Here is a 14473-nt window from a genome sequence, read left to right as displayed (position 1 = left end):
GATATGGCACTCTCTTCCACCGGAAGTACGCAGAATCTCCTAAATGATTGCTTTCAAACTGGAAGCCAAAAGATTCCTAATGAACAAATTCTTGCCTTAATTGGGCTAGGTTCATCTGCTCAAAGTCATTGATCCTACAACCATTCGACCAGCAATGGATGCTGCTCTTCTTTACCTCATAGTGGGCCCCCCTCGTAGCCTGCTAAGTACCTGTTTATTGTATTACTCTCCTTTGACCCATCTGTCTTCTAATTATGTGATTATTCTTGTTTTTTATTCTCACCTTTGATGTCGATATTGCATTTATTACCTTCCTTCCATCCTTCTGTAAAGCTCTCGGATATCCTTCGGGATCTTGTTTGCGCTTTATAGAACTTCATTAAAAAAAAAAAATTAAGTATCGGGTAGGCAGTGCATGCCATACTTCCACCTATATGGTATATCTGTACAATGTAGGATTTGAACACTTCCACCTATATGGTATATCTGTACAATATAGGATTTGAACATTATAGCAGCATCTTGATTCCCTATTACAGGCATGTATGCACTGTGTTAGATGCTTGAGCAGTGTTCTGTCCACTGTGTCCTGGACGGAGTCTTGTTGGAGTTTAGAACACAAGTCATTTACAAAGTTTATTTGTGCTAAATTGGATGTGTGTTATGTATTCTATCAGAAGTGTTCTGTAGGTTGTTGTGTTACTCCACGATGCATTGCAAGAACTGTAAGTTGTGCAGTTAAAGGTGAATAGAACACAGGGTTTTTTTGTTTGCCGCAAATCATTGAATAAATCATACAATAATTTACCAGGTCTTTCTTATCAGGACAGCAAAGATGAGGGTTGGTGCACCATGACAGATGGAACTGGACAGGCTCTCTCATGTCATGAATAACACCAGCAGGTCCGGATTAGCAGATATCAATTGGCCCTGAGTATTGGGTCTCTGCAATTAATGCTTCATGATTGGAGCCACTAGTGTTCAAAGAGGAAGGTGTGGTCAAGATTAAGGAACAGTATGTGACTGCTTTGAGGTTACTCACTTGCAGTGGAAGGATGACTTGTGGACTTCTTTGTTATAGGTAAATCAGTTGGGGAAAGCCCACAGAACTCTAGCAAGTGGCAATGGGTATTAAAGGATTGAAGGCCAAATCAATAGTAACAAGTAATACTGCCCAGTAAGCCAGCCACTCATCCATTACAAGTGCAACCTAGTGCTATCAAAATCGAGACCCAGGAAGACCACTCTTCCAAAACGGAGAAACCAAACAGCATCATGCTGGTATAAGGATATTGTACACCCCTGGTGTGGACAATACCACAATCTTTCCTGGACTGGAGTACAGAGGTCAAGGAAAGCTATAGGATCTTGCTTTCTTTGGTTTGGAATCCCGTCCTATGGAAGGAATATGCTACTTACCAGTATGCATCTGTTCTTGGCATGTAGAGCTGCAGAGTTGTACACTTAGCATAGATCGCCATCTGGTGTTGGGCCCGGATGTTTGCAGTTTGTTTTTGTTCTTTGGACAGTCTTTGGAAGTCACGAGTTGGCTGACTCCTCCTTCGGTCCGTACTGCGCATGGGCTTCGGCTCCATCCTCAGATTGTTTTTCGCCAACAGGGAAATGATGGAGCGTAGTAATAACAGTGAGAAACCCATGTGTGTTGTATCTAAATAAGATGGACTGGAACGGATACAGGTAGCCGGGGAGGCGGGTGGGCGTGTACAACTCTGCAGCTCTACATGCCAAGAACAGATGCATACTGGTAAGTAGCATATTCCGTTCGAGGCATATGAGCTGCAGATTGTACACTTAGCATAGATTATATAGCAGTACCCAACCTTAGCGGCGACCACCGGTATCCGTTGCAGCAGTTTGAAAAAGTGTCTTTAGTACAGCCTGGCCCACACTAGCTTGTTGTTTGGAATGCACGTCTACACAGTAATGTTTTGTGAAGGTGTGCGGTGTTAACCATGTGGCTGCTTTGCAGATGTCATCTACGGGTATGTTCCCTAGAAAAGCCATAGAAGCCCCTAACTTTCTAGTAGAGTGGGCTTTAGGTGGAACAGATAATGTTCTTTTTGCCTTTTGATAGCAAATTTGTATGCACTTTACAATCCACCTAGCTATCCCTGATTTAGAGATGGGGTTGCCTTTATGTGGTGGAGAGAAGGAAACAAACAATTGTTTAATTTTCCTGAAAGGTTGTGTTCTCTGTATGTAGTACAGTAAAGCCCTCTTAACATCAAGTGTATGTAGAGCCCTTTCCGCAACAGATTGAGGTTGCGAGAAAAAAACAGGTAATTCCACCGATTGATTGAGATGGAAGGGGGAAATGACCTTGGGCAGAAACTTCGGATTTGTACGAAGTATGACCTTGCTGTGATGTATTTGTAAGTAGGGTTCCTGTATAGTGAACGCTTGTATTTCACTAACCCTCCTAAGGGAAGTGATAGCTACGAGGAAAGCTGTTTTCCAGGTGAGGAACTGTAGCTCACATTTATGCATTGGTTCGAAGGGCGGACCCATTAGCCTTGTAAGAACTACATTTAGATTCCATACAGGGGAAGGTGGTGCCCTGGGAGGAATTACTCGTTTAAGGCCTTCCATAAAGGCTTTAATAGCGGGCACTCTGAACAGTGATAAATGCTGTCTGTTTTGTAGGTAAGCAGCAATCGCTGCTAGGTGTAGGCGTATGGATGAATATGCCAGGGTACACCTTTGAAGATGGAGTAGATAGCATATGATGTGCTGTATGGATGCATCTAAAGGGTTGATTGTATTGTTACGGCAGTAAACAACAAATCTCTTCCACTTTGCGGCATAGCATGCTCGAGTGGTAGGACGTCTGGCTTCCTTGATAATGTTCATGCAATCAGGGGGAAGGTTAAGGTACCCAAATTCTAAGATTTCAGGAGCCAGATCGCAAGGTTGAGCTGAGCTGGGTCCGGGTGCCTGATCTCTCCATGGTTCTGAGTTAGGAGGCATGGGGACAGGTGCAGTTTTTGATGTGGTACCACCGATAGCTGTAATAGTGTGGTGTACCACGGCTGCCTGGCCCATGTTGGGGCTACCAGAATGAGTGTGAGGGAGTGCTGTTGTAGCTTCCTGACCACTAATGGAATTAGCGGGAGAGGTGGAAAGGCGTATGCAAATTTGCCTGACCAGTTCATCCATATCGCATTGCCTTTGGACAACGGGTGTGGGTATCTGGCGGCGAAGCTTGGGCATTTTTTGTTTTCGTGGGTGGCGAAGAGGTCTATCTGAGGATGCCCCCACTTGTGGAAGAATGGGCGAAGAACTTGTGGATGCAGTTCCCATTCGTGTAGTCGTTGCGTTTGTCTGCTGAGCAGATCTGCCATGGTGTTTTGTACGCCTGGAACGTGCTGTGCCAGGAGAAAGATGTTTTGAGGAATTGCCCATCTCCATATGCTCTGGGCTAAGCGGGAGAGCTGAGGAGAGTGTGTCCCCCCCTGTTTTTGAATATAATACATTGCAGTCATATTGTCTGTGCGCATGAGGACTGCTTTGGCTGAAATCTGTTTTTGAAAGGATTTTAGGGCTAGAAAGATCGCCAAGAGCTCCAGATGGTTGATGTGGAGCGACTTTTGCTGTGGCGTCCATAGACCTTGCATTGTGAGGTGTAGGAGGTGCGCTCCCCAGCCGGAGAGCGATGCGTCCGCTGTTAGAATAACCTGAGGAACCGGGTCCAGGAACGGCCGCCCTTTGGAAAGGTTTGTGGTGTTCCACCACTGCAGAGAGTGATGGGTGCGGCCGTCCACCAACACCAGATCCGTCAGCTGTCCTTGGGCCTGGTTCCACTGTTGTGCTAGGCACTCTTGGAGTGGACGCATGTGGAGTCTTGCATGGGGCACTATGAAGATGCAAGATGCCATCATCCCTATGAGCTTCATAAACACTCTTGCTGGAAGAGAGTGCTGAGGAAGGAACGTTTGGCGCAAGGCTTGTATGCTTGCGATTCTGGCTGAGTTTGGATAGGCAATACCTTTGGAGGTGTCTATAGTGGCCCCGAGATATTGCTTTGTGTGAGATGGTACGAGGTGGGACTTTTGGTAGTTCACCGTGAAGCCTAGCTGGTGGAGCAGTTGGATGGTGCTGTTTGTATGTTGCACACATTGGTTGTAGGACACGGCTTTTATCAGCCAGTCGTCTAAGTAAGGGAAGACGTGAATATGTTGACGTCTGAGGTGTGCTGCTACTACTGCTAGGCATTTGGTAAACACCCGTGGTGCGGTGGTGACCCCGAAGGGGAGAACTGTGAACTGGTAATGTTGACCGTCCACCACAAACCTGAGGTACTTCCTGTGAGAAGGGTGTATTGGAATGTGAAAGTATGCGTCTTTCAGATCCAAGGTAGTGAGAAAGTCTCCTTGAGAGAGGAGCGGGAGGACTTGTTGTAGGGTGACCATGTGGAAATGGTCTGAATGTATGTATGCATTTAGAGGCCGGAGGTCCAGAATGGGCCTCAGGGTCCCGTCTTTCTTTGGTATCAGGAAATACAGAGAGTAGACCCCTAGATTTTGCTGATTGACGGGGACCTGCTCTATAGCGTGTTTTTGGAGGAGGGAGAGCACCTCCTGTTTGAGCAGTGTGGAATGTTCTTGAGACATTGGACGGTGCCTTGGTGGGATATTGGGTGGGGTAGATGTTAGCTCGAGACAGTACCCTGACCGAATAATTTGGGTCACCCATTTGTCCGATGTTATGGATTCCCAGGCGTGGATAAAGTGTTGTAGTCTGCCCCCGACCGGAGTGGGATGGTCTGGGGGGAGCGGAGGGAAGTCATTGTGCGGGCGGGGTGGCAGAACGGGTGGTGTTAGTTTTGCCCCTGCCATTATTGTTGTTGCCTCTGTATCCACCCCTTTGGTAGCCCTTTGAGAAGGTATTTTGAGGAGGGGACTTGTAGGAGGTAGAGGCGCTATCGGTGGAGTAGCCTCTGCCTGTGCTACGAAAGGATGAGCGCCGAAAGGAGCGTTTAGGGGTCTGTGATTGTAATGCCCCCATAGACTTTGCTGTGTCCGTGTCCTTTTTCATTTTTTCTAATGCTTCGTCTACCTTTGGCCCGAAGAGATTTTGTTGGTCAAAGGGGTGATTTAGTATGGATGCCTGGACTTCTGGCTTGAACCCTGAGACCCTGAGCCAGGCATGACGACGAAGCAGGACACTAGTATTTATGGCTCTAGAAGCAGTGTCCGCTGCATCGAGGGCACATTTAATGGAGGTGTTAGTAATTAGTTTTCCCTCCTGTATCAGGTCATGAGCTTTACGTTTGTGTTTTTCCGGGCGGTGCTGCATAAGAGCCTCAAGCTCATCGTAGTGTGCTCTGTCATAACGCGCAAGCAGCGCTTGTGTATTCGCAATGCGCCAGATGTTCGCGGCTTGCGAGGCGGTGCGTTTACCAGACGCATCTAGAAGTTTCGATTCCTTATCTGGCGGTGGGGCCTCACCTGAGGACTGGGAGTTAGACCGCTTTCTAGCTGTGGACACAACTAGGGAATCTAAGGGAGCAGGGCCCTTAATGTATGTAGGGTCTGTGGGTGCCGCCTTGTACTTTTTTTCTATTCTAGGGTTTAAGACCCTGGCCCTGACAGGGTCTTTGAACACCTCTGCAGCATGCTTGGTGACACCCTTAAGCATGGGCAAGATGGCTGTGGACTTATCCTGAATATCAAATGTATCCAGTAAGAAGTCGTCTTCCACTGGTTCACTATGCATTTCCACCCCATGGTAGTGTGCTGCTCTCTGCACTAAGTGGTGAAACCCTAGTGAGTCCTCTGGGGGAGATGGCCTGGATGGGTAGAGGTCATCCTGAGGCACATCCGGTATGTCAGGGTTTTGGTAATCTTCCCATGGGTCTGGGGTCCCCGGTGGAGTGGGGTCCATTGGGGCGTCCGCCGGGTCATAATCTGGATCCCCGTAATCCGGATCTGGGGACGGGGTCGGGGAATGATGAGGCAAGGGTGGCGGAGACCTGGGAAGGGGAGGAGGTGGAAGAGGTGGAGGAGGAGGAGGAGGAGGAGGAGGAGGAGGAGGTGTAGGAGGTGGTGGGGAGGGCACTCTGAGAGGAGATGTGGCAGAGTCCTTCTGCTTGGGCGGTGGAGGAGGAGCTGGTGTGTCAAGACGTCTTTTCTTGACAGTTAAAGTCAATAGCCCAGTCTTTGGATCCTTAGATAAGGTCTTTTGATAAGGATCTGGTGGAAAAAGGTCCAGTGGTGCCGAATCGTCCGCTGGCGCCGATATTTTCGGAGCCGAGGATTTGGGTGGTGTCTCTGCGCCATGCCTTTTTGGAACCTCCGATTTTTTCGGCGTCGAGGTAGGCTTCGGCGCCGGAGCGTCGGGATTTGTGCTTGTGTTTTGTCGGCACCAAGAGTCCAGGCTTCGGCACCGGTGGCTTCGGAGTCGAGCTGGGCGTCACTTTCTTCGGTGCCGAACGGTGTTTATCGGCACCAGGCGTCGGCTGGCTCGAGCTCAAGCTGCCGTGAGACTTGTGAGGCTTCGACACCGGGCCCGAAGGTGGGGTGATAGAAGCTGCGTGTTTGGTTTTACCCAGGCCTACAGGCGAGGGTGTAATCTGAGTCTCTTTGGTTTTGGGCGCGGGGGCAAGAGGGGGTACAGTACTCACGACCCTCTGCGCCGGTGTGATGTCCTCCACGTCGGAGTCGTCGGCCTCGGAAGCGCCGACGACGTCTTCCTCCTGCTCGGTGTGTTGTTGCCCCGAAGCTCCGGTGTCGTCTCCGAAGATGTCCGGTGGAGCCGCGGTCGATGAGTGCGCCATGGTGCGTCGAGCTCTTCAATCCCGGATGGTCTTTTTTGATCGAAAAGACTTACAGGCGGGGCAGTCTCTAGCCTCGTGTTCTGGAGAGAGGCAAAGGTTACACACCTGATGGAGGTCGGTGTGGGGAAATTTAGACCCACATTTTGGGCACTTTTTGAACGGAGTCCTTTCCATCGGCCGGGACCGGAGTCGAGGAGGGCCCGAAGGCCGGTGCCGATGTGTGGAATGGAAAAAAGTGCCGCTTCGAGAGATGAAGATAGATGAAGAAACTCGAACGAGGATTTTCTGTCGAGGCTGGAACCGTAGAAGTTCGAAGCCGGAGCACGAAGTATCACATCCGAGCCCGATGGCGGAAAAAAACAATCTGAGGATGGAGCCGAAGCCCATGCGCAGTACGGACCGAAGGAGGAGTCACCCAACTCGTGACTTCCAAAGACTGTCCAAAGAACAAAAACAAACTGCAAACATCCGGGCCCAACAGCAGATGGCGATCTATGCTAAGTGTACAATCTGCAGCTCATATGCCTCGAACATATGTTTTCCTCTGGATGCAATATTGCTCTGAAAAGAGTCTTTCTTTGGTCTGTGACTAATGACAAGGAAGCTAGTGAGGACTTTGTTTACCTACAGCAGGGGACTGGCTCACTCCTCTTACTTAAACAACAGCAAACGTTATGTACAGAGTTGCTCAATTTGAGGTCTTGCTTGATAGAACAGAGACTATTAACAATGAATAGCTCAAGAGCCATTCAGAAACCATATAATTTGACTACTCAAATAAGAGTTAAATGTCAATTAGTAGTGTGTTAATTTTGAATGCTGTCAATCTAAACTAGAGACATCCTAGAGTCACTTTCCTTATTTTAAAACTGAAACTTTTACCTTTAGTATTAATGCTGATACTGGTAAGAGTGCCATCTAAGTTCTGTTGCTGTGGTTAGGTGTCTACATGCTAAATCTGTGGCCGCCAGTGAAGTGTTAATACTGGTGCTAGAGATCACTTTGCCCACCTGTGCAATGGTGTCTGAATAGCATTGGAGTTGCTCCAGTAATAAATTTTGTGGAACTGTCAATGTCTTCCCACTGTTGTCTGTCGTAAAGGTTTTAGTTACCAATCCTCCATGAACTGAATGCTGCATTTTTAATCCCTTTTTTTCACTACATCAAACCTCTTCTTTCGTGTGTGGTGGTGGTCCTGAAGTGAACACTAGTTTCAATGCTCCTATCCTGGCCGAAGCAACAAAGACTATATTCAGTTTTGCAGCCTTATGCTTCGGTTCTATAAATGGGAGCTCTTATGTTGGTTTTAGTACTGTGGGAATCATGGTAAGGCACTGACTGGCCCCATTTTGATATCATTGTTTCAGCATTGAATCATAGACCTTCAGTTCCTCCTCCTTGCAAATGACTTGCAAGCCTGAAGAATTTTGTATGTGTATGTCCAATGTAGAAAACTAATGTGAAGAGGCAAGTTCAATTGTCTATGAAGCTTTATTTCCTTTTGCAATTATGCACCTTTGGCACTTTTAAGGGAATTTCAGACACATCCTGATACAAGTTATCTTCCTCATCTGTGATATTTTACATTACCATGTTCTGTTACTCCAGCCCTGAAGAAATCCAGTTAGACCTCATTCTAGTTTCAGGAAGACTGTGGCTGACGCTAATTTACTCTATGTTAGACAAAGCAGGCCGATGGTCAGGACTAGGTTTTTCAAATGACATTAGGTGAACCAGCCTTTATGATTATCTTGTGGTTACTTTTGGAAGAACAAAGCAAAGAAGGTTGGTATAGGGGAGGAAATAGTAATGCCCCCTCTCAGGATAGCAACAAATCAGATTTAAAGTGTACAACCGTATCAGTGGTTCACCAGACCAACTTGTTCAGCTGAAAACGGTGCTTCTTATTAGTACATTGCTGGGGAGGAGCAGTATCAACATATTCCATCCAGATGTTTAAATCTCCGAGGATTTTCATTTCAGCACTTATGTGGATATTCGTTTTGGAAAGCCACCATGGAACACACTACCTTGCTTTGGGTGTCGATAGGGCTGTTGAAGGTGTTCTGGCCAATTGGAATTTACTTTTGTGTGTGCTACCAGAATTTGTGCTTTTGTTTGAGACTGTATAGTTGTTTATATTAGTTGTAATAATAGCTCTCCCGCACCAGTCTTGAGATACCTGGGCCGTCCCAGTTTGAACATAAGAGCCAGTGTATAATGGTCTCATGGCAAAAAAGATTTAAATTAGAAACTTTCAATTATGGGTGAATTCCATGTCTGATTCGTCGGCCATCTCATCTTTGGTCTATAATCTTAGAGAGCTCTTAGAATACCCTTGCGTACTTGGGAAGAGGGAAGATGTCGAGGCCATAGGAATCACAGACAAAGCCAAAAACCTCTTGGCCTCATTTCTGGCAAACCGTCCGCAAACTGTAAAGCTAGGCAATTTTACATCCCAGACCTTCTCCCTGCCATGTGGAGTACCGCAGGGATCCTCGCTAAGTCCGACACTATTCAACATCTATGTGTCGGACCTGGCGAGGGTCATAAAATCCTGCGGAATCTCCCTGACTACTTATGCCGACGACACCCAATTGGTGCTGTCAATACACAACGATGGAATCTCGGTGGCAGCCAACTTCCAAATGGGAATGATGGCAATAAGCTCCTGGATGTCATCCAACTGTCTTAAACTCAATTCTGATAAGACAGAAGTGATGACATTCGGGAGGCTCCAACCTACCTGGTCCCCACAATGGTGGCCCCACCAGATGGGACAACCCCCAGAACCTGCAACGAAGGTACGCAACCTGGGCGTTATCTTCGATAACAAGCTGTCATTTCAGCAACATGCTAATGCAGTGGTTTCTTCTTCCTTCCATACTCTAAAAAGGATAAAAAAATTAATCCCATATCTTCCTCCTCATGCAGGCAAAACCCTGGTCAGTACTTTGGTATTCTCCAAAACTGACTACTGCAACGCACTGTTCCTCAATGCACAACAAAAGGTCCTCAATAAACTGCAAACAGTGCAGAATGCAGCCGCCAGGATACTGCTATCTATCCCTAAGTTTGCATCGGTCTCCCCCTACATCCGACAGCTGCACTGGCTACCGGTGAGGAGCCGGATCAAATTTAAAGCATTATGCATAGCATACAAGGCTATCCATGATCACGGACCCCTATTCTTAAGAAGAGCCTTCCGACCGCTTGAACACACAAGAACCTTGCGGTCATCCTCAGCACATTTACTCATGGTCCCCCGTACAAGAAGGGCCAACTGGGGCGACAAACGCTTCTCAGTGGCCACAGCCATTTTGTGGAACACACTCCCTCTACACATCAAGTGTGCCCCGACCCTTCTGAATTTCAGAAAGAAACTAAAAACCTGGTTGTTCCCTGCCTAAACCTTCCTACCCCCCCCACATGAGAGTTCTGCATCTACAGCGCCGAGACACCCAAGGGTATTTGCGCGCTCTAAAAATCGCCAAAATAAATAAATAAATAAATAAGATGTGGCTCATTATAGAGTGAACAGAATTAAATTACTTCATTCCAAATCGAGGTATGGAATTTACAATGATTGACAACCTCCTCCCTTAGGGGCAATAAGCGGCCTTTTTGTCTTCTTGATCACCTATAAAGTGGGTGAGAGGGAATAAGTTCTGCAAGACTTACTGTCATTTAAAACTTGATCAAAATAGCAGAAAATGGCCCTCAGCTTCTCTCGCTTGCTGGAATTTTCTTCATCAAACAACCTGCAGGTGAAACAGAGAATTAATGACAAACAGGACCACAAAGAATTCCAGCAAATTATGTGATCACAACCTCTCCAGAGAGAGAGAACAAGAGTAAGCAACAAACTAATCTATCTCTTGGCCCAGAGACATTCATCCACCTCAAATGTGGAGTGATGGGGCCGGTGTTGGTTGCAGACACCCATATCACTTTTTCTTATGGACAGCCAAGCATGAAGACTAAGATCTATTGTAAAGTCACCTGACTTTGGTCTATTACAGGAATATCAAGCTCAAATAATGACAAGTAAATACGAACAGAATATCGACTACAAGAGTATTGTGAAGGCAAGTATAAGTAGGTAAGCACAAGCATACTATACTTTATTCAACTTTTATGTACCTGACACAAAGCTTACATATACAAATGTATATATGTAATATGTTACGTACCATGTAACCATCAGTTTGTGCATGTGGTGATGTAGATTTACATGCTCTGCACACTCCTGCCATATAGTGTTTTTGAGCACCGGCTCTATTACATTGTTTTCCCCACAGTGGGTGAGAGTAAAGATGAAGCCTAAGATAGAAAGGTATAGTGACCATGCAAAAGGTAAGAAATTTCGAAGTGAGATAATAGAGAGTGCATCTGCAACAACCAGGGGCTTCGGGGGAGGTGGGTGGGCCCATGTGAATCTAAAGTACCTCATGCCACAAACAGAGGCTAACAAGGTAGGTAGCATATTCTGTTTGTAGGATGGGTGGCTGTAGATACACATGCTCAGCCTTCAGCTTAAAGCAGTTCTCCCACAAGCAGTGGTTAGCTGGAGAAGGTTGCAGAAGACTGTAAAAGAGCTCTTAAGACAGCCTGACCAACTTTTGCTTGGTCGCGTGCTTAGACATCCACACAGTAGTGTTTAGTGAAAGTGTGTGGAAGCACCAGGTAGCTGCCCTATAGATGTAAGCTATGGGTATGTTACCTAAGAACGCCATAGAGGCTTCTTTCTTGTGAGTGGACTGAGGCCTGGGAGGGACAGGAGATTTCTTTTAGGTTTATTATAGAAGTCTGTATGCATTGGACAAGCCACCGAGCTATGCCCGCCTTTGAAAGGGCAGAACCGTTGTGTAGTTTATCAAATGCAACAGTTAGCAGCTGAGTTTCACGAAAGGGCTTTATTCTATTGATGCAGTATATAAGGGCATGCTTAACATCCAAAGTGTGACGGTTCCTCTCTGCTACAGAGTCTGGTTGTGGGACGAACACTGGAAGGTCAAAGGTTTGATTGAGATGGAACGGAAATATCACATTCGGAAGGAATTTGGGATTGGTTCTAAAGACAATCCTGTCTTTGTGAACCTGAAAAAAAAGGCTTGTTCCGAGTGAGGGTCAGCAACTCACTAATACATTGTAAGGATGTGATAGAAATAGGAACCGCCACCTTCCAGGACAGCAACTGTAAGGGGCATGAATGTAAAAGTTCAGCGTGACCAAATATCTCCCAACAAGTTCTTCCCCAGTGCATTGTTGATGGGATGTGGAAACCTGGAGGCGAAGCTTTGGCGTTTTGCATTTTGGGCAGTAGCGATATGTTGATCTCAGGTACTCCCACATCAGTGGGAGTAGGACTTGTGGGTGGAGTTTCCACTCGTGGACGTGTTGCCAAATCCTGCAGAGGAAGGTACTATGCCTAGAGGTGTATTTGATGGTGAATAGCCCATTGCTAAATGCTAGCACTGACAGTTGTGGTAAGTGAGTGCCACCTTGTTTTTGGAGGCAATACATGGCGGTCATGTGCTGGATTTGCTGGAGGAATGCCTGGAGCGCTAGCTGGATGGCTACTAACTCGAAGTAGTTGATGTGGAGGACCCACTGCTGTGGCGACCATATGCACTGGACTGTCAGATGGTGAAGATGTCCTCCATGCCCAGAGAGCAATTTGTCTGTAGGTGATGGTCCCCAGCGGAATAGGGTCCATGAAAGGTCGGTTCTGCAACAGGTTGCTACTGTTCCACCACTGCAGAGAGCGATGGGTGCTAGCCTGTATCAACACTTGATTCTTCCAGTGAATCTACGCTTGTGACTATTGTGTTGAGAAGCAGCGTGCATGTGAAGGCTGGAATGGGGAACAACAGCTATGCCTGAGGTAATCATACCTAGAAGGCACATAACTGTTCTGACCGTCACTTGTCAATTTGGCTGAAAAAGAGAGAGAAGCTGCTGGAAGGCTTGCACTTACCTTGACTAGGGTAAGCCTAGCCTGTAACTCTGTTTAGTACAGCTCCTAGAAAGGGCAGAATCTCCAAAGGCTGCAGGTGGGACTTGACAGTGTTTATTGTGAAGCACAGTTTGTGAAGGAGGGAAATAGTTAGGTGGGAATGTACAAGTCAGTGCTGCTTGGTTGCACTCTTGATCTGCCAATCATCTAAGTAGGGAAATACATGGATGCCGTCCCATCAGAGGTGTGCAGCCACAACAACAAGGCATTTTGTGAACACTCAGTGGGCAGTGGTGACCCTGAACAGTGACACTTTGAATTGATAATGCTGACCCCTTACTACATATCGTAGTTAGCGGAGATGGGCAGGGTGGATGGGTATATAAAAGTAGGCATCCTTTAGATCAAGCACGGTCATAAAGTCACCTTGCTGTAGAAGAGGGATTATACGGAAGTGTTCTGAGAGGATGTACTAGTTGAGGGGCTTGGCTCATATGCAGAAGTCTCTGACTGGAAGTCCAGTGTTCCTGGACAGTTAAGTCTTGCGAATGCGCTCCCCATCCCATGAGGGAGGCATCTGTTGTTATGGTCCTCTGCGGAATTGAATCCACAAAAGGTTGTCCTATTAAAAGATTGATGGTATTCCACCACTGCAAATCGTGGCAAGTTGACAGCCAACTAACACTAGATCTTCTAATTGGCCCTCCACATGAGTCCATTGGTGCGCTAAGCACTCTTGCAATGGACACATGTTCAGTCTGGCTTGAGGTATTATGGCTACACATGAAGCCATCATACCCAGGTGACGCATCACCGTCCTGACTGTAACCTACTGAGAAGGCTGGATAAGGGTTATGAGCGCCTTAAATGCCTGAATCCTGGTGCCACTGGGTTAAGCTATCCCCCACTGTGAGTGGAGCACAGCTCCCAGTTAGGGTTGCATTTGAAGGGGTTGGAGGTGGGATTTGACTGTGTTGATGGTAAAGTCTAGTGGATTAAGTAGGTTTACGCTGGCCTGAGTGTGTTTGACGCACTTTTGAGGGGTTGCGCTTTTGATTAGTCAGTCTTCTAGATATGGAAAGAGATATATGTTTTGCCTGCACAGGTGAGCAGCTACTGCTGCAAGACATTTTATGAAGACCCTGGGAGTGGTTGTCACCTTGAAGGGAAGCACCTTGAATTAGAAATGCTGCCCATCTATTACAAACCTGAGGTATCGGCAATGAGCTGAGAGAAACCTCCGATCCGCCAACCTCGCCCTCGCTGAAACCCCGCGCATCCGCAAAGCCAGGACAGGTGGAAGAGCATTCTCCCACATAGCGGCCAAGACCTGGAACACGTTTCCGATCGACATCCAACTCACCCCTCCCTGAACATCTTTAGGAAGACACTCAAAACCTGGCTCTTCGACTAAATGGAGCTGCTAAAACCGCTCCCCCCCCCCCCCCGAAGCACATCCCCCGCCTTGAGACCCTCACGGGAGTCGAGGGCGCTTCACAATTCTCTGATTGATTGATTGAATGGGAAAATAGGCGTCCTTTCGGTTGAGTGCAGCCATGAAGTCACCTTGTTGCAATAAAAGAATGACATCTTGAAGAGTAACCATTTGAAAATGTATTGGTTTTGAAGTTTGAGGTCCAAGATCGGTCTGTGGGACCGGTCCTATTTGGGAATAAGGAAGTCGAGTGAATAGACTCCTGTACCTTGCTGGTGTATTT

At 47.0% G+C, this 14473-nt stretch overlaps 1 protein-coding gene across 2 annotated transcripts in view; it reads right to left on the bottom strand.

Moving 5' to 3' along the window:
* LOC146784326 (poly(ADP-ribose) glycohydrolase-like) overlaps positions 1-14473 on the bottom strand; it is an 868511-nt gene that overhangs the window by 304216 nt on the left and 549822 nt on the right. For both annotated transcript variants that reach the window (XM_085636068.1, XM_085636067.1), the window contains exon 8: positions 10478-10557. In XM_085636068.1, the coding sequence (XP_085492194.1) occupies positions 10478-10557 (80 nt within the window). The remainder of the gene's footprint in view (positions 1-10477; positions 10558-14473) is intronic.

Source organism: Triturus cristatus, chromosome 11 (assembly GCF_964204655.1).
Source record: "Triturus cristatus chromosome 11, aTriCri1.1, whole genome shotgun sequence".
Lineage (NCBI taxonomy): Eukaryota > Metazoa > Chordata > Amphibia > Caudata > Salamandridae > Triturus > Triturus cristatus.
Note: the sequence above shows the minus strand (reverse complement) of the source record. Positions and strands in the feature narration are given on the sequence as shown.